This window comes from Pristiophorus japonicus, chromosome 7, assembly GCF_044704955.1.
Source record: "Pristiophorus japonicus isolate sPriJap1 chromosome 7, sPriJap1.hap1, whole genome shotgun sequence".
Classification (NCBI taxonomy): domain Eukaryota; kingdom Metazoa; phylum Chordata; class Chondrichthyes; family Pristiophoridae; genus Pristiophorus; species Pristiophorus japonicus.
Genome location: NC_091983.1, coordinates 195,306,964 through 195,332,456, shown reverse-complemented (window position 1 = coordinate 195,332,456; position 25,493 = coordinate 195,306,964). Strand labels below are relative to the sequence as shown.

The window sequence follows — 25,493 nt, the reverse complement described above, 5'->3', positions numbered from 1 at the left end:
CCAGCCGTGGATAACCAAGGAAATAAAGGAAAGTATCAAATCAAAGACCAATGCGTATAAGGTGGCCAAGGTTCGTGGGAAACTAGAGGATTGGGAAAATTTTAAGCAACAGCAAAGAATGACTAAAAAAGCAATAAAGAAAGGGAAGATAGATTACGAAAGTAAACTTGCGCAAAACATAAAAACAGATAGTAAAAGCTTTTACAGATATATAAAACGGAAAAGAGTGACTAAAGTAAATGTTGGTCCCTTAGAAGATGAAAAGAGGGATTTAATAATGGGAAATGTGGAAATGGCTGAGACCTTAAACAATTATTTTGCTTCCGTCTTCACAGTGGAAGACACAAAAACCATGCCAAAAATTGCTGGTCATAGGAACGTGGGAAGGGAGGACCTTGAGATGATCATTATCAATAGGGAGGTAGTGCTGAACAGACTAATGGGACTGAAGGTAGACAAGTCCCCTGGTCCTGATGAAATGCATTCCAGGGTATTAAAAGAGATGGCGGAAGCTATAGCAGATGCATTTGTTATAATCTACCAAAATTCTCTGGACTCTGGGGAGGTACCAGCGGACTGGAGAGCAGCTAATGTAACGCCTCTGTTTAAAAAAGGGGGCAGGCAAAAGGCAGGTAACTATAGGCCGGTTAGTTTAACATCTGTAGTGGGGAAAATGCTTGAAACTATCATTAAGGAAGAAATAGTGGGACATCTAGATAGGAATAGTGCAATCAAGCAGACGCAGCATGGATTCATGAAAGGGAAATCATGTTTAACTAACTTACTGGAATTCTTTGAGGATATAACAAGCATGGTGGATAGAGGTGTACCAATGGACGTGGTGTATTTAGATTTCCAAAAGGCATTCGATAAGGTGCCACACAAAAGGTTACTGCAGAAGATAAAGGTACGCGGAGTCAGAGGAAATGTATTAGCATGGATAGAGAATTGGCTGGCGAACAGAAAGCAGAGAGTCGGGATAAATGGGTCCTTTTCCGGTTGGAAATCAGTGGTTAGTGGTGTGCCACAGGGATCGGTGCTGGGACCACAACTGTTTACAATATACATAGATGACCTGGAAGAGGGGACAGAGTGTAGTGCAACAAAATTTGCAGATGACACAAAGATTAGTGGGAAAGCGGGTTGTGTAGAGGACTCAGAGATTTGGATAGGTTAAGCGAATGGGCTAAGGTTTGGCAGATGGAATACAATGTCGGAAAGTGTGAGGTCATCCACCTTGGGGGAAAAAACAGTAAAAGGGAATATTATTTGAATGGGGAGAAATTACAACATGCTGTGGTGCAGAGGAATCCCAAAAGGTTAGTTTGCAGGTGCAGCAGGTAATCAGGAAGGCAAATGGAATGTTGGCCTTCATTGCGAAAGGGATGGAGTACAAAAGCAGGGAGGTGTTGCTGCAACTGTATAAGGTATTGGTAAGGCCGCACCTGGAGTACTGCGTGCAGTTTTGGTCACCTTACTTAAGGAAGGATATACTAGCTTTGGAAGGGGTACAGAGACGATTCACTAGGCTGATTCCAGAAATGAGGGGGTTACCTTATGATGATAGATTGAGTTGACTGGGTCTTTACTCCTTGGAGTTCAGAAGGATGAGGGGTGATCTTATAGAAACATTTAAAATCATGAAAGGGATAGACAAGATAGAGGCAGAGAGGTTGTTTCCATTGGTGGGGGAGACTAGAACTAGGGGGCACAGCCTCAAAATACGGAGGAGCCAATTTAAAACCGAGATGAGAAGGAATTTCTTCTCCCAGAGGGTTGTGAATCTGTGGAATTCTCTGCCCAAGGAAGCAGTTGAGGCTGGCTCATTGAATGTTTTCAAGTCAAAGATAGATAGATTTTTAAGCAATAAGGGAATTAAGGGTTACGGGGAGAGGGCAGGTAAGTGGAGCTGAGTCCACGACCAGATCAGCCATGATCTTATTGAATGGCGGAGCAGGCTCGAGGGGCTAGATGGCCTACTCCTGTTCCTAATTCTTATGTTCTTATGTTCTTATTAGCCAGCCTCCAATCCGTAGGAACTGATCCAGAGTCCATGGAATGTTGGAAAATGACCACCAATGCATCTACGATTTCTAGGGCCACTTCCTTAAGTACTCTGGGATGCAGACTATCAGGCCCTGAGGATTTATCGGCCTTCAATCCCATCAATTTCCCTAACACTATTTCCTGACTAATAAGGATTTCCCTCAGTTCCTCCTTCTCGCGAGACCCTCGGTCCCCTAGTATTTTCAGGAGGTTATTTGTGTCTTCCTTAGTGAAGACAGAACCAAAGTATTTGTTCAATTGGTCTGCCATTTCCTTGTTCCCCATTATGAATTCACCTGATTCTGACTGCAAGGGACCTACATTAGTCTTCACTAATCTTTTTCTCTTCACATATCTATAGAAGCTTTTGCAGTCAGTTTTTATGTTCCTTGCAAGCTTACTCTCTATTTTCCCCCTTCTAATTAAACCCTTAGTCCTCCTCTGCTGAATTCTAAAATTCTCCCAGTGCTCAGGTTTGATTTTTCTGGCCAATTTATATGCCTTTTCATCGGATTTAACACTATCCCTAATTCCCATTGTTAGCCACGGTTGAGCTACCTTCCCCATTTTATTTTTATGCCAGACAGGGATGTACAACTGTTGAAGTTCATCCATGTGATCTTTAAATGTCTGCCATTGCCTATCCACCGTCAACCCTTTAAGTATCATTCGCCAGTCTATCCTAGCCAATTCACGTCTCATACTATCGAAGTTACCTTTCATAGAAACATAAAAACATAGAAAATAGGTGCAGGGGTAGGCCATTCGGCCCTTTGAGCCTGCACCACCATTCAATAAGATCATGGCTGATCATTCCTTCAGTACCCCTTTCCTGCTTTCTCTCCATACCCCTTGATCCCTTTAGCCGTAAGGGCCATATCTAACTCCCTCTTGAATATATCCAATGAACTGGCATCAACAGCTCTCTGCGGCAGGGAATTCCACAGGTTAACAACTCTCTGAGTGAAGAAGTTTCTCCTCATCTCAGTCCTAAACGGCCTGTCCCTTATCCTAAGACTGTGTCCCCTGCTTCTGGACTTCCCCAACATCGGGAACATTCTTCCCGCATCTAGCCTGTCCAGTCCAATCAGAATCTTATATGTTTCTATGCGATCCCCTCTCATCCTTCTAAACTCCAGTGTATAAAGGCCCAGTTGATCCAGTCTCTCCTCATCTGTCAGTCCAGCCATCCCTGGAATCAGTCTGGTGAACCTTCGCTGCACTCCCTCAATAGTAAGAACGTCCTTCCTCAGATTAGGAGACCAAAACTGTACATAATATTCCAGGTGGTGCCTCACCAAGGCCCTGTACAACTGCAGCAAAACTTCCCTGCTCCTATACTCAAATCCCCTTGCTATGAAGGCCAACATACCATTTGCCTTCTTCACCGTCTGCTGTACCTGCATGCCAACTTTCTGTAAGTTCAGGACCCAAGTCGCTGAATTAACTGTGTCACTCTTCACCTTAATGAAGAATTCTACCATATTATGGTCATTCTTCCCCAAGGGGCCTCGCACGACTAGATTGCTAGCTAATCCTCTCTCATTACACAAGACCCAGTCTAGGATGGCCTGCTCTCTAGTTGGTTCTTCGACATAATTGGTCCAGAAAACCATTCCTTATACACTCCAGGAAATCCTCCTCCACAGTATTGCTTCTAGTTTGGTTAGTCCAATCTATATGTAGATTAAAGTCAGCCATGATAACTGCTATACCTTTATTGCATGCATCCCTAATTTCCTATTTGAAGCCATCCCCAACCTCACTACTACTGTTTGGTGGTCTGTACACAACTCCCACTAACATTTTCTGCTCTCGGTTATTTCGTAGTGCTACCCATATAGATTCCACATCACGCTAATGTCCTTCCTTACTATTGTGTTAATCTCCTCTAACCAGCAACGCTACCCCACCTCCTTTTCCTTTCTGTCTATCCTTCCTGAATATTGAATACCCCTGGTTGTTGAGTTCCCAGCCTTGGTCACCCTGGAGCCATGTCTCCGTAATCCCAATTACATCATATCCGTTAACAGCTATCTGCGCAGTTAATTCATCCACCTTATTAAGAATGCTCCTCGCATTGCGACTCAGAGTCTTCAGGATTGTTTTTTTTCGCACTCTTTGTCCTTTTAGAATTATGTTGTAATGTGGCCCTTTTTGATTTTTGCCCTTGATTTCTCTGCCCTCCACTCTTACTTTTCTCCTTCCAACTTTTGCTTCTGCCCCCTTTTTGCTTCCCTCTGCCTCCCTGCATAGAATTCCATCCCCCTGCCATATTAGTTTGAACCCTCCCCAACAGCACTCGCAAACACTCCGCCTAAGACATCGATTCCGGTCCTGCCCAGGGCCGGTTTATACTGGTCCCACCTCCCATGGTCGCATCAAACGTGAACTGTTGATGGCTAATTGTCCCTCATTTAGGGTCATTTAGGACCACCAGAGGGCCCACCTGTTGGAGTCCCAAGGGATCCCAGCATCCCTTGGGAGCACAGTATATAAGCAGGCCACCCACGAGTTACCTGCACTCTGGAATCTTATTAAAGGAGCTATGGTCACACTTGCTCAGTGCACACAGTACTGAGTTTCCACCTTTATTATGAGTGTACCAATTGGCAACGAGGTAACAAACAACCGCGCGAAAATGCAAAGAACAGTCGGCATCCTGGAGAAGTTCTCAGAAGGGAACGATTGGGAGGCCTTCGTGGAGAGACTTGACCAATACTTCATGGCCAACGAGCTGGAAGGGGACGACAATGCTGCCAAACGAAGGGCGATCCTCCTAAATGTCTGTGGGGCAACAACCTATGGCCTCATGAAGAATCTCCTGGCCCCGGCAAAACCAACAGAGGAATCCTACAAAGAATTGAATACGCTAGTCTGGGAGCACCTAAATCCTAAGGAAAGTGTTTTGATGGTGAGATATCGGTTCTACACGTGTCAACGTTTGGAGGGCTAGGAAGTGCCGAACTAAGGCGCCTCACAGGACATTGTGAATTTGGGGGATTTCAAGACCAAATGCTCAGAGACTTTTTTGTACTGGGCATTGGACATGAGACAATCCTTCGCAAACTGTTGACTTTAGAAACTCCGAATCTAAATAAAGCCATAACGATAGCCCAGGCATTTATGTCCACCAGCGACAATACCAAGCAGATTTTGCAGAATAAAAAATTTCGGCCAATACTGTGCATAAAGTAATGTCGGTCTCGAGCAGAATGTACAAGCCGGCTGCTGCTGCATGACCGCCATCAATTGTTAATGCGAGGCAGTTAACACCCTGTTGGTGCTGCGGAGGTGATCATCGGCCCCATCAGTGCTGCTTTAAGCACTATGCGTGCAATGGTTGCAGAACAATGGGACACCTCCAACGAATGTGCAGGCGAGCTGCAAACCCTGCAAACCACCACGTTGCAGAGGACGATCGATCTACGATAGATCAGGCTGAATTGGAGACTTGTACTGAGGAGGCAGAAGTGTACGGAGTACACACATTCACTACGAAATGTACACCAATAATGTTGAAAGTTGAACTGAATGATATTCCAGTATCTTTGGAGCTGGACACAGGGGCAAGTCAGTCCATAATGAGTGAAAAGGCCTTCGACAGGCTGTGGGGCAAAAAGGCACACAGGCCCAAGCTCAGCCCCATTCACACCAAACTAAGGACTAACACCAAGGAACTAATTCCGGTCATTGGCACTGCAGAGGTCAGAGTCTCCTATGACGGAGCAGTACACGAACTTCCGCTGTGGATTGTACTGGGGATGGCCCCACGTTGTTCGGCAGAAGCTGACTGAGAAAAATCCGCTCGAACTGGAACGACATCCTTGCGCTTTCGTCCGTCAGTGATGCCTCATGTACCCAGGTTCTGAGCAAGTTCTCATCATTGTTCGAGCCAGGCATTGGAAGCTTTTTGGGGCCGAAAGTGCAGAACCATTTGGTTCCCAGTACGCGACCCATCTACCACAAGGCTCAGGCAGTACCGTACATGATGCGTGAAAAAGTAGAAATTGAGCTGGATAGGCTGCACCATGATGGCATCATCGTGCTGGTGGAATTCAATGACTGGGCCAGTACGATTGTCCCGGTACTCAAGGAGGATGGCACGGTTAGAATTTGTGGGGACTATAAAGTAACGATTAACCATTTTCGCTCTAGGACCAGTACCCGCTACCCAAGGCAGACGACCTATTTGCGACCCTGGCTGGAGGGAAGACGTTTACCAAGCTGGACCTGACCTCAGCCTACATGATGCAGGAGCTGGAGGAGTCTTCGAAAGGCCTCACCTGCCTCAACACGCACAAAGGTCTGTTTATCTACAACCGGGGCCCGTTCGGGATTTGGTCGGCCGTGGCGATCTTCCAGCGGAACATGGAGAGCCTGCTAAAGTCAGTTCCTTACACAAGGACAACATATTGGTTACAGGTCGGGACACCATGGAGCACCTGAAGAATCTGGAGTAGGTTCTGAGTCGATTGGATCGCGTGGGCTCAGGTTGAAACGCACAAACTATATTTTCCTGGCACAGGACGTCGAATTATTGGGAAGGAGAATCGTAGCAGACGGCATCAGACCCACCGACGCCAAGACAGAGGCCATCAAGAACGTGCCGCGACCACAGAATGTGATGGAGCTGCGGTTGTTGCTGGGACTCCTTAACTATTTTGGTAATTTCCTACCCGGGTTAAGCACCCTGCTAGAACCCCTACAAACGCTACTGCCCAAGGGAGACGACTGGGTATGGGAGAATTCACAAGAGGCTGCCTTTAAGAAAGCCAGAAATCTGTTGTGTTCTAACAAACTGCTTGTCCTGTACAACCCTTGTAAACGATTAGTGCTAGCTTGCGATGCATCGTCATACGGGGTCGGGTGTGTGTTACAACAGGTTACTGAATCGGGGATTTTGAAACTGGTCGCTTATGTGTCCAGGAATTTGTCCAAGGCCAAAAGGGCCTACAGCATTATTGAAAAAGAGGCTCTGGTGTGCATCTACGGGGTAAAAAAAATGCACCAATACTTATTTGGCCTCAAATTTGAGCTTGAAACTGACCACAAGCCGCTCATATCGCTGTTCTCTGAGAGCAAAGGGATTAATACCAATGCCTCTGTCCGTATCCAAAGATGGGCGCTTACACTGTCAGCATACAACTATGTAATCTGCCACAGACCGGGCACAGAGAATGGGGCACAGCCAGCGGACTTGCTCATGGTCATGGAGGCATTCGAGAACGAGAAGTCCCCCATTACAGCCCGCCAGATCAGGACCTGGACCAGCCAGGATCCTTTACTGTCTTTGGTAAAAAAAATTGTGTCCTCCATGGGAGCTTGTCCAGTGTCCCAGTGGAGATGCAGGAGGCGATTAAGCCGTTTCTCAGACGCAAAGACGAGCTGTCCCTGCTGGCGGACTGTCTATTGTGGGGCAATCGGGTGGCTTGCCCAAGAAAGGCAGAGACACATTCATAAGTAAACTGCACAACACCCACCCAGGCATTGTAATGATGAAAGCCATAGCCAGATCCCATGTGTGGTGGCCCGGCATCAACTCAGATTTAGAGTCATGCGTGCGTCAGTGCAACACTTGCTCTCAGCTGAGCAATGCACCCAGAGAGACACTGCTGTTTGTGGTTGTGGCCCTCAAAACCATGGTCGAGAAGCCATGTAGACTATGTGGGCCCATTTCTGGGCAAAATGTTTTTGGTTGTCGTGGACGCTTAACAAAATGGATTGAATGTGTAATAATGTCTGTAAGCATTATCCACTTTGGTGAGGTTATACACTTTGGTGGTAAAAACAGAGAGACAGACTATTATCTGAATGGTGACAGATTAGGAAAAAGGGAGGTGCAACGAGACCTGGGTGTCATGGTACATCAGTCATTGAAAGTTGGCATGCAGGCACAGCAGGCGGTTAAGAAAGCAAATGGCATGTTGGCCTTCATAGCAAGAGGATTTGAGTACAGGGGCAGTGAGGTGTTGCTACAGTTGTACAGGGCCTTGGTGAGGCCACACCTGGTGTATTGTGTGCAGTTTTGGTCTCCTAACTTCAGGAAGGACATTCTTGCTATTGAGGGAGTGCAGCGAAGGTTCACCAGATTGATTCCCGGGATGGCGGGACTGACATATCAAGAAAGACTGGATCAACTGGGCTTGTATTCACTGGAGTTCAGAAGAATGAGAGGGGATCTCATCGAAACGTTTAAAATTCTGACGGGTTTAGACAGGTTAAATGCAGGAAGAATGTTCCCAATGTTGGGGAAGTCCAGAACCAGGGGTCACAGTCGAAGGATATGGGGTAAGCCATTTAGGACCGAGATGAGGAGAGACTTCTTCACCCAGAGAGTGGTGAACCTGTGGAATTCTCTACCACAGAAAGTTGTTGAGGCCAATTCACTAAATATATTTAAAAAGGAGTTAGATGTAGTCTTTACTACTAGGGGGATCAAGGGGTATGGCGAGAAAGCAGGAATGGGGTACTGAAGTTGCATGTTCAGCCATGAACTCATTGAATGGCGGTGCAGGCTCGAAGGGCTGAATGGCCTACTGCTGCACCTATTTTCTATGTTTCTATGTCCCCTGCCACCATTGAAAGCCCAGGAGCCATGTTTGCTACACATGGCTTGCCCGATGTCCTAGTCAGCGACAATGGGCCATGCTTCACCAGTGCTGAATTCAAGGAATTCATGACTCGCAACGGGATCAAACACGTTTACATCTGCCCTGTTCAAGCCCGCATCCAATGGCCAGGCAGAATGAGCAGAGCTTGAAACGTGTGTCGGAAGGCTCCCTGCAGACCCGGTTGTCCCGAGTGCTGCTCAGCTACCGCACCAGACCCCACTCACTCACCGGTGTTCTCCCACCCGAGCTGCTCATGAAAAGGGCGCTTAAAACAAGGCTCTCTCTTGTCCACCCTGATCTCCATAATCAAGTGGAGGGCAAGCGGCATCAACAAAGTGTATACCATGACGTGCAGATTTGTCACGCGATAAAGGTACAGCAGTTATCATGGGTGACTTTAATCTACATATAAATTGGGCTAACCAAACTGGTAGCAATACTGTGGAGGAGGATTTCCTGGAGTGTATAAGGGATGGTTTTCTAGACCAATATGTCGAGGAACCAACTAGAGAGCAGGCCATCATAGACTGGGTCTTGTGTAATGAGAGAAGATTAATTGGCAATCTTGTTGTGCGAGGCCCCTTGGGGAAGAGTGACCCTAATATGGTAGAATTCTTCTTTAAGGTGGAGAGTGACACAGTTTATTCAGAGACTAGGGTCCTGAACTTCCAGAAAGGTAACTTCGATGGTATGAGACATGAATTTGCAAGGATAGACTGGCAAATGATATTAAAAGGGTTGACGGTGGATTGGCAATGGCAGACATTTAAATATCACATGGATGAACTTCAACAATTGTACATCCCTGTCTGGCGTAAAAATAAAACGGGGAAGGTGGCTCAACCGTGGCTAACAAGGGAAATTAGGAATAATGTTAAATCCAAGGAAGAGGCATATAAATTGGCCAGAAAAAGCAACAAACCGGAGGACTGGGAGAAATTTAGAATTCAGCAGAGGAGCATAAAGGGTTTAATTAGGAGTGGGAAAATAGAGTATGAAAGTAAGGGAACTTGGACTTGCAGAGAACATAAAAACTGACTGCAAAAGCTTCTATAGGTATGTGCAGAGAAACCGATTAGTGAAGACAAATGTAGGTCCCTTGCAGTCAGAATCAGGTGAATTTATAATGGGGAACAAAGAAATGGCAGACTAATTGAACAAATACTTTGGTTTTGTCTTCACTGAGGAAGACACAAATAACCTTCCAGAAATACTAGGGACCGAGGGTCTAGCGAGAAGGAGGAACTGAAGGAAATCCTTATTAGTCAGGAAATTGTGTCAGGGAAATTGATGGGAATGAAGGCCGATAATTCCCCAGGGTTTCATAGTTTGCATCCCAGAGTACTTAAGGAAGTGGCCCTAGAAATAGTGGATTCATTGGTGGTCATTTTGCAACATTCCATGGACTCTGGATCAGTTCCTATGGATTGGAGGGTAGCTAATGTAACCTCACTTTTTAAAAAGGAGGGAGAGAGAAAACAGGGAATTATAGACCAGTTAGCCTGACATCAGTAGTGGGGAAAATGTTGGAATCAATTATTAAGGATGAAATAGCAGCGCATTTGGAAAGCAGCGACAGGATCGATCAAAGTTCTGACGGGATTGGACAGGTTAGATGCAGGAAGAATGTTCCCATTGTTGGGGAAGTCCAGAACCAGGGATCACAGTCTAAGGATAAGGGATAAGCCATTTAGGACCGAGATGAGGAGAAACTTCTTCACTCAGAGAGTGGTGAACCTGTGGAATTCTCTACCACAGAAAGTTGTTGAGGCCAGTTCGTTCGATATATTCAAAAGGAAGTTAGATGTGGCCCTTATGGCTAAAGGAATCAAAGGATATGGTCTGGGCGGGGCATGTGTTGGAAGGTATACCCAGACTTCGTTTATAGGTAAGATGTCATCACCCCTCAGCCAAGTTTCCGTCAGGGCCATGCTATCGATGCAATCATCCACGATAAGCTCATGGATGGCAAGGGCCTTGTTCCCAAGTGAACAGACGTTCTGCAAGGAGATCTGGAGAGGATCGGTGATGGCTGATCCACTGCCAGCATACACAGGGTCAGAGCTTGGAGGGATGAGTCGGACGAGGAGGTGATTGGCAAGGTTAGCCCCCCTCAGGTAAGCTGGGCGCCAAAGTCGGTGAGAGAGTAGGATGAGGTTGCTACTCGTGAGGAGACAGTAACAAGTGCCATGGTGGGCCCTTTGGATGCCAAGAGAGGCACAGAGGGAAGCTGCAGGCATCTCTAAAAGGGAGCCAAGCCTGAGGCGGCGACAGGAGAGTAGGAAGGTTGAATGGTTAGGGTAGGGATTTGGGAGGACAGAGTAGCCGAGAGAGGAGAGATGAAAGGTGGCATGACAACAGGAAAGACTGGTAAGAGAGGGATAGAGCAAAAAGAAAAAGTGTGAGAAGCAAGTGGAAATCGAAGTGAGTGGCTCGGGTCCAAAGCGGCAGCCAAAATGCGCACGCAAATAGACATGGGAAAAAACTCAATTTACATAGGGAATAGGTTGATGACTATATCAGTATAATCATGATCAATTATATTAAAACAAAATTTATTAATATATAGATTAATTATAAGTAAATTTAAAATCAGAACTTGAGTAATTGAAACGTTAAATCAGTCTCTAGCTATCTCATTAAATCATTCTCCAGTAGATCAAAAGGCACAATGAGAAGTCACTATTCCAAAGACCATTGATCCAACTGCCAGTAAAAGAAAGAATCTTGAGGTGATTTAAATGGAGACTTCCACTCTCCTGCAAGATCTCGAGACAGTTTGAAAGAAAATCAATTTGAAAGAAAATCTTGAAACAAGTATAAACAATGTAACAATTATAGGGATGCGTATTTCGTGGTAGTAATGGAATAGATTGGTGACAATAGTAAGGAGTCCAGAGTTAAGGTTGGAGATCCCGTGGAGAGTCAAGTTGCAATCGGTAGGCTGGAAGCAGTTTGAAGCATCGACAAGAGTAGCAGGCGAGAGAAGTCCAGAAGCTATTTGAATGGTGGAGAATTGAAGGATGAGAGATGACAGCAGTAGCAGTACTCAACAGGGCTGAAAAAACAGTCAAACGAGTCACCCAGCTCAGCAGAGAAACAACCACAGTGAGGAAGATAATATTTTCTTTTAGCAGCAGATTTTTAACACAGCAAATGAGTTATATGGAATAGTCCAATGCTGAAGCGAAGTGGTGTTGTCCAATGCAGGAACGTAGTCTTAACGTCCAGTGAAATCCAGGAATTCAGAAATCAAATTTGAGAAGCAGAAGGCAGGGATGGGGGATGGGTGAAGAAGGTTAAAACAGTTAAATTGTAGTTAACGTGTAGTTGGGTCTAAAATGCACCAAGTGATGAAGCCAGGAAAACTTGAACAGGGGAAGCGAGGAGACTTGGGAGAGAAAGGGCAGAGGATGGCTGGAGATTCCCATGGATAGAAGTGAAAAGTTCCAGAGTTCTTTATGGTGCTGCCAGCTTAGCGGCAGCCATTTTGGAACCAAAATAGATAGGGCTCTGGATCCAGATAATATCTACCTGAGTGATTAAAGAGATAGGACAGGTGCCCTGTGACCCTGTTTGCCCATATCAATAACTCAATAGATTCAGGGATAGTTCCCTTAGACTAAAAGGTAACTCATGTAGATCCTGTTTTCAAAAAAGGGGACGAGTCAGAACCAGGGAACTAAAGGTCCATCAGCCTGACATCCATCATCGGGAAGATGCTTGAAGGGATCCGAAGAGATGTCCTTTATAATCACTGGGAAAGGGAAGGGGACATTAGCAATATTCAACAAGGTTTCATAGTCCTCTGATTCTTAAACACTCCCCACACACTACAGGGGTGAGCCTACATTGGCACCAATCACCTGGGCAAAATCAGAAACGGGGGGAACTTCCCATTAAATTGTTCTGATCTCATCATATTGGGGACATTACCCACTTAATCTCTCTTTATCTGCACTGTATGAAAAAGGTGGTCCATGCCCAAATGTGCAAGTTCACTTTTATTCAAAGATTCTTTGACAAGAAAGAGAATTCCTGTGAACATGCAATATTAGCATTATTTGTAAGTTCCCAAATTACTGTTCACTGCTGATTACTCTGACTCTCACCACTGATGCACCCATCACAACTCGACAGCAACACTCACCTCCATTACTCCTGCTGGCAATCAGATAAGCTTACCTATTTAAACATGTTCCAAGACAATAAGGAGAGTATTTTAACAGGTTGATTTTGTATTAATTTTGAAGTTGCTCCACTGGGATCAGCACTGTGGAGTTTGCTGTTGGGTTTGCTGGATGTGACCACATATTTCCCAAAACGCAACTTTTACTTTTACTCAGAATTCATCGTTGGTATTGAGGGAGGGTTTTTAGTCAGATCTGTTGAGTTTATGGCAGGTCCAGAGGTGAGAGATATGTGGATGCACGGGGAAGCTATGAGAAAGTACATCAGTTTTCTAGCAGCAGCTGATCTTGCCAGTAAGATCTTTGGAAGAAAAAAGTGCTGGCAGCTCTGACTCCTATAGATATTCCATTATCTGTGAACATTGTCAAAGATAATGAAGGCATGATAATCAAGGTTCCACTATAGAAGCTTAAAAATCTATCTTATCATTCAAATAATAACTGCTATGAAACATAATTTCTTATATATTGCCCTTTCAGATTGTGGACATATTCCAGCTTATGGAGCCACATCGTCAGAGAGTGAAGCTTGAGAATATTGAAAAAGTTCGGGCGGAATCATTGCAATCAGCATTACTTACCGTTAGAAATAAACTGGAAAAAGAGAGGTCAGAGAATGCTCAAGGTAATTTATTAAAAAAGGTATTTATTTAATCTATTTTTAAGCATAATACCAACATTCAATTTTTCAATGATTTGGCGTCTTACTTATACTCTCCACATACAGCTATTTTTTTAACTCTACAATCATTTTTTTTCTTGCTTTCTCTGCCAGTTTCTTTCCCTTTCCCACCTTTACTTTTCTAAAAGCAGTGACTTCTTGGTTCTATGGATGCCAATCAACTTCCAATAGTTCGCACAGCTCGCCATTATTCATGTGTAAGTCTTGACTGTGTATATTAGTCAGCTGTTTGATTCAGGCGTGTTACAGCCCGATACACCCTCGCCTGATAGCCAGACACAAGCACTTCCTGCAGGGATCACTGGATAGTGATCAGGAGAGAGAAATCAGGATAATACTTTTTTTCCATGCTAACCAGGGGCCCTGAGGTCAATTGGAACTCTGTTGCTGTTGCTCCAGTTAAGGCTAACTAATTCAGCACGGACCAGGGATCAAAACTGACATTTTTCTGCCTGTATGGCTCAGTCCACTGGATCAATTGACTATGGCATCAAGGAAGCTCAATGAAGCAATTTCTGTATGTTTTTCAAATGTGCCAACTGAAATTCTTGCATCTTGTGGCATCACTGCATATAGGTGAGAAAGTGCCAAGATGTAGGAACATAAGAACACCAGTAGGCCATTCAGCCCCTCGACCCTGTTCCACCATTCAAATAGATCATAGCCGATCTGTATCTTAACTCTTTATACCTGCCTTGGTTCTGTATACCCTTTATACCCTTGCCTAACAAAAATTTATCAATCTCAGTTTTGACATTTTCAATTGACCTAGCCGCCACAGCTTTTTGGGGAGAGTGTTCTAGATTTCCACTACCCTTTGTGTGAAGAAGTGCTTTAATGGCTTAGCTTGAGTTTTGAGGTTATGCCCCCTGGCTAGGTCACTGGGGAGAATTCCCCTGCACTTCTTTAAAATAGTGTCATGGGATCTTTTACATCCACCGAAGAGAGCAAACGAAGCCCCGGTTTAACGTTACATCCGAAAGACGGCATCTCTGACAGTGCAGCACTCTCTCAGTTTAGCACTGGAGTGCCAGCCTCGGTTTTTGTGCTCGAGGCCTAGAAATTCGGGTGGTTTGTACCACCCGTTGGCACTATGAAATGTCGAAAAAATGGCGTTCGGCGCTCTTCTGCCAGCCGGTGGCGGGTACCGCGGCAGCCGACATTTTCGGCAGATCGTCGGTGCTGCCGTTAACTGCTATCGGCGAGAGCATTTTACTGAAGTGGAGCGTGACATCAATCGGTGTATAACGGCGAGTTGATGCCAGCTCATCCATTTTGGAGTTCTCTGCTCGCATTGCCGCTGGTATTTGCTGCCGCTAAAGGTCTTTCAGCAGTGCTAATGGGCATGAGGAGTCTGGCAGGACTTTTGAGGATGGACGCCAGAACTTCAAATGCCTCCTTTGCCAAGGTTCTTCTTTTAAACTTTCATTTTTTGCCCATCAGTGACCGGGTGGGTAGGTTTGCATTTTCTGGCAGCTTTAGTGTTTCTGACAGCCTACTGTGTTTGTGGGTCAGTAAATCAATGGGTGAACTCCATTGCAATGATTGAAAATGATCTGTGATAAGATCTCTCTTATCTGCATTGTCATGAACAAACAAACTATTGTTAAATAAAAATCAGCTGAGATTTCCAGCATTTTCTGTTTTTATTTCAGATTCCAGTATCTGCAGTATTTTGCTTTTGGAAAAAATTGATAAACGTCAGGTGGCAGCTAATACTTTTGGAGCACATACAGCAACTGTTCGGGTCATTTCTTTCTTCCCCACTCTCCTACACTGCGAGAGAGAGACATAGGCGGCTTTTGGCCTCCTTCTGAGATTAGCGTCGCAAGGAGCGCGTTGCACTAGCAATTACTGCCGTGCTGATGATAATGAGCAGGCTGTACCAAAATGCCAGCCGACCGCCAACGTTCCCGGCAGATCTCCAGCATTCCTCAATTTCTAGGCCAAGGTCTCTGGACTGGGACTTGAACCTACAGCCTTCTGACTCAGAGGCAAGGTTGCTACCCACTGAACCATAGCTGATATTCAGGTGTTCAAAATCCTGAATGGTTTTGATATAAGGAGAACTGTTTTGAGCAGCAGAAAGGTCAGTAACCAAAGGACACAGATTTAGAATAATTGGCAAAAGCACTGAAAGGGTGGTGGAAGCAGATTTAATGATAACTTGCAAAAGTGAATTGAATAAATATTTCAAGGGGAAAAATTTGCATGGCTATGGGGAAAGGGCAAGAGAGTGGGGACTAATTGGATAGCTCTTTGGCACGATGGGCCTAATGGCGGTCTCCTGTGATGTGACAGTCTATGATTTTCGGAGGGTTGTAGGGCTCAAGGAGGTTACGTAGATAGGGAAAGTCAAGGCCATGGATGGATCTGAACACAAGGGTGACAATTTTGAACTTGAGGCGTTGCTGGACCAGGAGTCAATATAGGTCAGCAAACATATGGGTAATGGGAGACGGGACTTGGTGCGAGTTAAGATATTGGCAGCAGAGTTTTGAATGAGTTCAAGTCAACGGAATAATCAATTATTCCACAGGAGAACATTTCTATGCTGCTATGGTTGCAATGGGGAGCTGTCTGTGGAAGGAATAGTAGACATGAGTAGATATTCTTCCATTTCACTTGATTGCCTTTGAAGTTTTGGAAGTTGGGATCCTGAAAATTGAGTCACAGGCCACTCTGCGCGGAAGTACACCTAACCATATTTGGGTTAGGCCCCTTGTTAGCCATCCAGCGCATCTGCCTTAAATCGGCAAATGGCTATTTCATATATGAAAATCAGGGCCCTGAACTTGTTTAAGGACTCAGATAGCATTTTGAAGAAATTTAGCATTCTTCGACGAGGATGAGCAAGGTTCATCAATTCTGCAAGCTGTAAGAACTCTTCAACAGCAGGTCATCGAGGAACACTTTGGCTAAATGATTCCTATTCCCCTGCACTGATAGTTCTTCCCAACAACATTCCCAGACCTTGGCTATCTTTAGGACTAGACTTAACCCAAACACCAGCACCAATCTTTCAGTCAAATCATGTTGTCTGGTCAACAAATGCTCATCAAACCAATTGCAAGCCACGAATTCCGTAAAAGATTGTACTTGATAATTAATACACAACTAGAAACTAGAACCCTGATTTTAACGGGGCAGGGATTGTACTGGTGGGTTGGGGGGGAGGGGGTGGGTGGTGGTGTATGATGGATGGCAGGCCCCCATAACATTGTCAGTGTGAAGCCCAGGCCACTTTAACTCTGGGTCTTATTAATCTTTGAAGAGCGAGCTGCCCTCCCGATCGCCTGCAGAGTTGGGTAGCCCACCTTTGTGACACATGCAATTTCTGGGACGTTTCCTGACTGGAGTTAAAGTGCGGATGCACCTATTTGAAGCTGTTTGCATGTTTTACTCAACAAATGTGAAAGATATGCTGCAGAAATAGATTAAAAGGCTGCCCCCCATTTTCCTGTTGTGGAAGAGGTGAAGACTGAGTTTTCATCCCCAGCACCTGCAGGAACATCGCTAAAGCCATTGTCAGGCAGCCCTGGTTAGAAGTAACAGATAAGGTCGGTACCAGCAGCATCAACCCCAGGATCTCAAATGTAGTATGTGTAAGTACACCTCTTCATCTTTCCACCTCTCAACACCATCTCACAACACTCCTCTTGCCCCTTCCCAACTGTTCTCTATTATAACTTCCCCTCTATCATATCTTTCAACATACAATCACAATGCCACAGTGAAACATTTCTCTTTCTCATTCCAAGCACACTCACCTCTTCATTTTGTGTTTTCACACCATATACTAGCACCATTCTCTTCTCACATACAGCCACTTGCCCAACCAACTACTCCCACAACTCCTTCCTCACTTAACATCATACACACTTTCACAAGAACATAAGAATTAGGAGTAGGAGTAGCCCCTTCAGCTCATCGAGCCTGCTCTGCCATTCAATAAGATCATGGCTGATCTTCTACCTCAATTTTACTTTCCTGCATTGCCCCCATATCGCTTGATTCCCTTAATATCCAAAAATCTATCGATCCCTGTCTTGCATATATTCAAAGACTGAGCCTCTGGGGTAGATAATTCTAAAGATTCACCACCCTCTGAGTGAAGAAGTTTCTCCTCAGCTCAGTCCTAAATGGCCGACCCCTTATTCTGATGCTGTGACCCCTGGTTCCAGACTCCTTAGCCAGAGGAAACCTCCTCCCTGCATCTATGCTGTCAAGCCCTGTAAGAATTATATATGTTTCAATGAGATCACTTTTCATTCTTCTAAACTCTAGAGAATATCATCACCATAGGCAGTCCTTCGAAATCGAGGAAGACTTGCTTCCACTCCAGAAACATAGGGCTCAAGTTTCGGCCTTCCCTTAGAATGGTGCACCGCCGAGAGGCACGGCAGTTTCGTCGAACAAAAAGTGCGCCTAATGCCTACCTCCGTATTCTGCGATGTTTTTTGGGCCCGTTCCAGGTCGGCGTGGCGTACCAGCGGGGGGTGGGGCCAAGGCATGGCACCGAAGAACTGCCGGCAGGGGGGCGGGGCTAGCTCACAGCAGCACATTTAGTGCCGGTAGCCCTGCGAAGGCGCTGAAGCGTGCGCGCATGCGCAGTGGGACACAAATATTGGCACTCGGCCATTTTTAAAGGTAGATGAGGAAAAGTGCTGTTTGCTTTTGTGGAGCTGTGGAAAGGTGAGTGAATTTTGGTGATTTTTTTTTGTGCCTGAAGGAGTGCTTTTAGCAGCACTGTTGAAGAAGACACCTGCTGAAATCAGTGAGTGCTGCTGCTAAACTTCCAGAACAAGTGCTGCATAGGTGCATGCAAAATAAGGACTGTGTGTTTTGAAATATCAGAGTATCAGAATTCAATGCAGCAATGGAACAACGTCCACCAAGAACAAAGAATTTCTTGCATGAGGAAGTGGAGACATTAGTTAATGTCATTGAGCAGAGATGGCAGGAGCTAGATACCAGCAACAGAGGTCGCATAAAAGTGCCACCCAAAGAAATGAAGAAACGCTGGAATCGAGTCGCAGAAGATTACTGCGCAGTGGTGCATACCATGAGATCTGGAAGCCAATGTAAAAAGAAATGGCACAATCTTGGTCAAGTAGTTAGTGTAAGTAATATGTTCATTTTTCAATGGAATCATAATTGTAATGTGACTATCTGTATGTCCCACGCTGCAGAAAGACTCGCTCAGTAAAAAGTTATATTTTAATCTTTGCAGAAGAAATTGGCCCACAACAAAAGATAAAGAACTCGAACAGGAGGAGGCATGCCCAATCTGCATCCACTGACACCCTTGGAACAGAAGGTAGCTGATATGATGAGTCGTACATGGAGAAAAGCAATCAGTACAGCACAAGCTGGGCCCACACGCGAGGGAAAGGCTAAGTCCTGAAAATGCATCGTGGCCCTTCAAATCAACCTGCTGCCTGGCCTGCTATATGTGAGAGTACTCATGCCACTCATCCTGCCCCCTCCTCTGCTGCTAAACATTTGACTGTTCTGATATATTTTGAAGATGATGATGCCAATCCTGAAGATCTTGAAGATCCAGAAGAAGAACCAGAAGAACGAGATGCGGACGATCCAGACCAAGGGTGGCTGCAGGCATGGACTGAAATGTCTTCAGCGGAGACCTTAGAACTTAATATTTATGAGCCCACATTAACGGACATCAGTGTTTCAAACCCTTGCAGAGGTTCTGGTTCCACCTTTCATGGTTTCACAGATTCCGATGTTGCGGGTCCCAGTGGTGCTGCTGATGTAATGCAGCAGTTTACACCCACTGCCCCACCATCCCAGCCTGCACCTCCCACTGGAGTGGTGCCAGATGCAAGACCCAGGGTCCCACCGTCCCAGCCCACGGCTCCCACTCGAGTGGTGCCGCGAGGCAGATCCAGGCAGAGGAGAAGGAGATTGGAAACACGCTCTCCTGAGATGCAGCATGCAACAGATGTGGCTCAGGTTGTGGCATTGAGTGTGGAGAGCAATGGCCTTACACGATCACTCGTAGGCAGTGTCAGAGCAGTGGGTGAAGAGGTGACGGTACTGACGGGAGAAATAGCAGTAATGACACAGGAAATGAGGGAGGGAATGTCAGAGGGAGTGCAAGTGATGACACAGGCCGTCAGGGAGGGCATGCAAATGACAGCACAGGCCATCAGGGAGGGCCTGGGTGAGCTAGCTGCTGCAATAAGGGCACACAGCCCGGCCAATCAAATGACACCCCCATGAAGAAGTGAACATTCACCGAGATGTGGATGAGAGATGGTTGCAGCCTTTCTTTGCTGCTTTTGTTCTTCTTCTTCATGTAACTCTAGTAACTTTTTACAAATTGAAATTGTTTTGTAAGTTTTGTAACTTTACAACTTATAAGTGATCTTAGGGTTTTTAAGTGATCTTATAGTGTAAATGCTCTCACATTTTGTAACTTATTTAATTTTGCAGCTAAAAAGTGATCTTGAAGTTTCAGTGATCTTAAGAGTGTAAGATTTTTCACATTCTTTTGTAACTTTACAAATTTATAAGTGACAAAGTTTTTAAGTGATCTTAAAGAGTCACATTAAAAAGTAAAGTTTGAAACAACAAATCTTTTATTACACTAACGTTAACTTTTCAATAAAATATTTTTTCATTAAAACTGATTTTCATTAAAAATGAGAGAGGATTAATTAACAATCTCATTATGCGAGGCCCCTTGGGGAAGAGTGACCATAATATAGTGGAATTCTGCATTAGGATGGAGAATGAAACAGTTAATTCAGAGACCATGGTCCAGAACTTAAAGAAGGGTAACTTTGAAGGTATGAGGCGTCAATTGGCTAGGATAGATTGGCGAATGATACTTAAGGGGTTGACTGTGGATGGGCAATGGCAGACATTTAGAGACCGCATGGATGAACTACAACAATTGTACATTCCTGTCTGGCGTAAAAATAAAAAAGGGAAGGTGGCTCAACCTCGGCTATCAAGGGAAATAAGGGATAGTATTAAAGCCAAGGAAGTGGCATACAAATTGGCCAGAAATAGCAGCGAACCCGGGGACTGGGAGAAATTTAGAACTCAGCAGAGGAGGACAAAGGGTTTGATTAGGACAGGGAAAATGGAGTACAAGAGGAAGCTTGCAGGGAACATTAAGACGGATTGCAAAAGTTTCTATAGATATGTAAAGATAAAAAGGTTAGTAAAGACAAACGTAGGTCCCCTGCAGTCAGAATCAGGGGAAGTCATAACGGGGAACAAAGAAATGGCAGACCAATTGAACAAGTACTTTGGTTCGGTATTCACTAAGGAGGACACAAACAACCTTCCGGATATAAAAGGGGTCAGAGGGTCTAGTAAGGAGGAGGAACTGAGGGAAATCCTTATTAGTCGGGAAATTGTGTTGGGGAAATTGATGGGATTGAAGGCCGATAAATCCCCAGGGCCTGATGGACTGCATCCCAGAATACTTAAGGAGGTGGCCTTGGAAATAGCGGATGCATTGACAGTCATTTTCCAACATTCCATTGACTCTGGATCAGTTCCTATCGAGTGGAGGGTAGCCAATGTAACCCCACTTTTTAAAAAAGGAGGGAGAGAGAAAACAGGGAATTATAGACCGGTCAGCCTGACCTCAGTAGTGGGTAAAATGATGGAATCAATTATTAAGGATGTCATAGCAGCGCATTTGGAAAGAGGTGACATGATAGGTCCAAGTCAGCATGGATTTGTGAAAGGGAAATCATGCTTGACAAACCTTCTGGAATTTTTTGAGGATGTTTCCAGTAAAGTGGACAAGGGAGAACCAGTTAATGTGGTATATTTGGACAAGGTCCCACACAAGAGATTAATGTGCAAACTTAAAGCACATGGGATTGGGGGTAGTGTGCTGACGTGGATTGAGAACTGGTTGTCAGACAGGAAGCAAAGAGTAGGAGTAAATGGGTACTTTTCAGAATGGCAGGCAGTGACTAGTGGGGTACCGCAAGGTTATGTGCTGGGGCCCCAGCTGTTCACATTGTACATTAATGATTTAGACGAGGGGATTAAATGTAGTATCTCCAAATTTGCAGATGACACTAAGTTGGGTGGCAGTGTGAGCTGCGAGGAGGATGCTATGAGGCTGCAGAGTGACTTGGATAGGTTAGGTGAGTGGGCAAATGCATGGCAGATGAAGTATAATGTGGATAAATGTGAGGTTATCCACTTTGGTGGTAAAAACAGAGAGACAGACTATTATCTGAATGGTGACAGATTAGGAAAAGGGAAGGTGCAACGAGACCTGGGTGTCATGGTACATCAGTCATTGAAGGTTGGCATGCAGGTACAGCAGGCGGTTAAGAAAGCAAATGGCATGTTGGCCTTCATAGCGAGGGGATTTGAGTACAGGGGCAGGGAGGTGTTGCTACAGTTGTACAGGGCCTTGGTGAGGCCACACCTGGAGTATTGTGTACAGTTTTGGTCTCCTAACTTGAGGAAGGACATTCTTGTTATTGAGGGAGTGCAGCAAAGATTCACCAGACTGATTCCCGGGATGGTGGGACTGACCTATCAAGAAAGACTGGATCAACTGGGCTTGTATTCACTGGAGTTCAGAAGAATGAGAGGGGACATCATAGAAACGTTTAAAATTCTGACGGGTTTAGACAGGTTAGATGCAGGAAGAATGTTCCCAATGTTGGGGAAGTCCAGAACCAGGGGTCACAGTCTAAGGATAAGGGGTAAGCCATTTAGGACCAAGATGAGGAGAAACTTCTTCACCCAGAGAGTGGTGAACTTGTGGAATTCTCTACCACAGAAAGTAGTTGAGGCCAATTCACTAAATATATTCAAAAGGGAGTTAGATGAAGTCCTTACTGCTAGGGGGATCAAGGGGTATGGCGAGAAAGCAGGAATGGGGTACTGAAGTTGCATGTTCAGCCATGAACTCATTGAATGGTGGTGCAGGCTAGAAGGGCTGAATGGCCTACTCCTGCACCTTTTTTCTATGTTTCTATGTCCATGAATCATATTCCATTAACACAACACAACATAGGAACAACTCCAAAAAATAAACATGTCCATGTGCAACAGTTGTCGCAGAGCCTTCAGGCATCAGTAATTGAAGCGTTCACGGATGAGCTACTGGCGCAGGGCTCAAGCAATCGTTAAAGGAGCATGATGGACCGCCCTCCTCCGACTTCATGCTCCGGCATCAGGCACTTGCATGCTTTCCTGATCGTCATCATCATCCTCATCCTGCTCTTCCAAATTACTATCATCAGGCACTCTCCCCTCATATGGTCTTCATGTTCCACTACCAGCTCCTGCTGTCGCATTATGGCTAGGTTATGCAACATGCAGCACACAACAGTGAACTGACCGACAATCTTAGGAGAGTATTGCAAGTGGCTTCCGGAATGGTCCAGGCATCGGAAACGCTGTTTCAACATGCCAATGGTCCTCTCAATGATGCTGCGCATCGCAATGTTCGCCATGTTGTATTGACGGTCAGCTTCCGTCCATGTTACGCATAGGGGCGTCATGAGCCAGGTGGCGAAGCCGTACTCTTTGTCTCCCAGTAGCCAGCTCTGCCCTTCTGGCTGCTGCTCAAACATGTCAGATATAACGCTGTCGCGTAGGATGAACGCATCATGGGTGTTGCCAGGGTATCTCGCATCGACTGACATGATGTGCTGCTTGTCATCACACACGAGCTGCACATTAATGGAGTGGAAACCTTTTCTATTCCTTTACTGTTTACTGCTCGGAATCCTCCACAGGTGCTCGCAAGGCGATGTGGGTACAATCAATGCAGTCCTGTAACTTTGGGAAGACAGCAATCCTGGAGAAGCCCACAGCCCTATCATGCATTGCTTGGCCGGTCATTGGGAACTTGATGAAGTCATTGCTCCGCGCATACAGTGCAGCCGTGACCTGGTAAACGCAGGCATGTATTGCATGTTGAGAGATGGTGCTCACATCTCCAGTTGTAGCTTGAAACGATCCCGAGGCATAGAAGGAAAGTGCAGCTGTAACCTTCACTTCAACAGACAAGGCAGTCGGCGTTCTGCTTCTCGGCTGTAAATCTGCTCTCAGCATATCAGAGAGCTCAACTTTTCTGCGGAAACGCAGCCTTTTGACACAATCAGCCTCGCTCATGTCCAGTTACGAGCGCCTGGCTCGATATTGCCGACGTGGGTAAGGTCTCCTGCCCATCAGCCTACGGGCTATGACGTTCCTGGTGCGGTGAGCTCTAATCAATTCTCTCCTATGCAGTGAATTAATGGAGAACCATTGCATAATCCGTGGTGTTGATAATGCAGCATCCATACTTGAAGTACAAATTAAACTTTTAAACTTGTTGGCTGGCTGTCTGGTTGGCTCTCCCTTCCGGTGCTTTGTATGCCTCCCCTATCCCCTGGCCGAACGGCTGAACTCATAAACAGCTCGGAGCCTGCTGCTGCCGGGCTGTTCTGACCTCGCTCTTGCCTCAAGCTGCCCCTATCTCCTGGCCGAACGGCCTAACTCTTCGCAGCCCCGGAGCCTGCTGCTGCCGCCGGATTGTACTGCCGTCGCTTTCGCCTCACGCCGCCCCTATCCCTGGCCGAACAGCCTAATTCTTCTTCGCAGCTCGGAGCCTGCTGCTGCCACCAGGCTGTACTGCCGTCGCTGTTGCCTCACGCCGCCCCTATCCCCTGGCCGAACGGCCGAACTTGTAAACAGCTCGGTGCGTGCTGCTGCTTCAGACAGGTAGGAAAATTAAATGTATTTTTTATTTGCTTTATTTATCATTTATTATTCATGATGGCTCTTGTCGAAGTGAAGTGTTAAATGCTTGTAAAATTCCCTAACTTCACTCTAACTTCCCTTTCCCCCCCCCCCCCATCTCTCGTTCCCTGCGCCTAATTTCTAAAGTGTAGGCAAGGTTTTTCTGAGCGTACAAAAATCTACACTTACTCCATTCTCAGTTAGTTTGGGGTAAGTTTTCGCTGCCTAAACTTGCAAAACAGGTGTAAGTGGCTGGACAGGCTCCCTTTTGAAAAAGAAACTGTTCTAAAATGAAACTATTCTTACTCGCCTAGAACTGGAGCAAACTAAATGTCGAGAATTGCAATTTCTAAGATGCTCCATTCTAAACTTGTTGCTCCAAAAAAATAGGAGCAACTCAGGCCGAAACTTGAGCCCATAGAAAATAGGTGCAGTTGTAGGCCATTTGGCCCTTCGAGCCTGCACCACCATTTCAATATGATCATGGCTTTTGGCTGAGCCAGTGGCCCGGCACCCAAGAAGGGATGCCGGGCTGCATGTTGGTGGCCTGGCCAAACCAGTGGTTGCTGCTGTCGGGCCGACTGCAAAGTCGTCTGACAAAAAAAAGGGGGCCGTGGCGCTAGGCCCTCCTCTTTAAGGGCGGCCGGGGCGCCCTAGCCATGACAGCTTCACAACCTGCAAAGTTGTCATTGACAATTCCCCCGCAGTGTGTAAAGACATCGGCGTGTGGCGATAAGGGGTAGCATCACCGTGTGCACCCCCGCTCAGGGTGTAAAGAAAGGGGCACAGCGCAAACCCGTTTTCGCCCACAGCATCTCGGGGGCAATTCAAGGTGGGTCACTTTTGCCACCCGCCTCCAGGCAATAAATCATTAGCGCCTCCCGAAGGTGACAACGGGGATATAAAAAGGGGCAATTTTGGTCCCATATTTCCATCCTTACAAAATACCAACAGGAGATCTGCTAGTAGATATGTTATTTTCACTGCCAAATGAAAATCAATTTGGTTAATTAGTTTACGTACCATCATCCACAACGTTATTTAAAAGGAAGATATTATCAGGACCAAAACCTCGATCTATCATTGCTTTACATTGTTCTGTTGTTTCTGGTAAATGGTCCAGCACCCAACCCCCTGATATGGGATGATCAGGATTCCTCTGTTTTTGTTCTTCATGAATCTGCAAAACAAGCATACCACGAATAACTGTATTGTACG

General features: G+C 45.6%; 1 protein-coding gene across 4 annotated transcripts in view; it reads left to right on the top strand.

Annotated features, from left to right (window-relative positions):
• ak9 (adenylate kinase 9) overlaps positions 1-25,493 on the top strand; it is a 702,269-nt gene that overhangs the window by 180,217 nt on the left and 496,559 nt on the right. For all 4 annotated transcript variants that reach the window (XM_070885675.1, XM_070885673.1, XM_070885672.1 and 1 more), the window contains exon 13: positions 13,331-13,475. In XM_070885675.1, the coding sequence (XP_070741776.1) occupies positions 13,331-13,475 (145 nt within the window). The remainder of the gene's footprint in view (positions 1-13,330; positions 13,476-25,493) is intronic.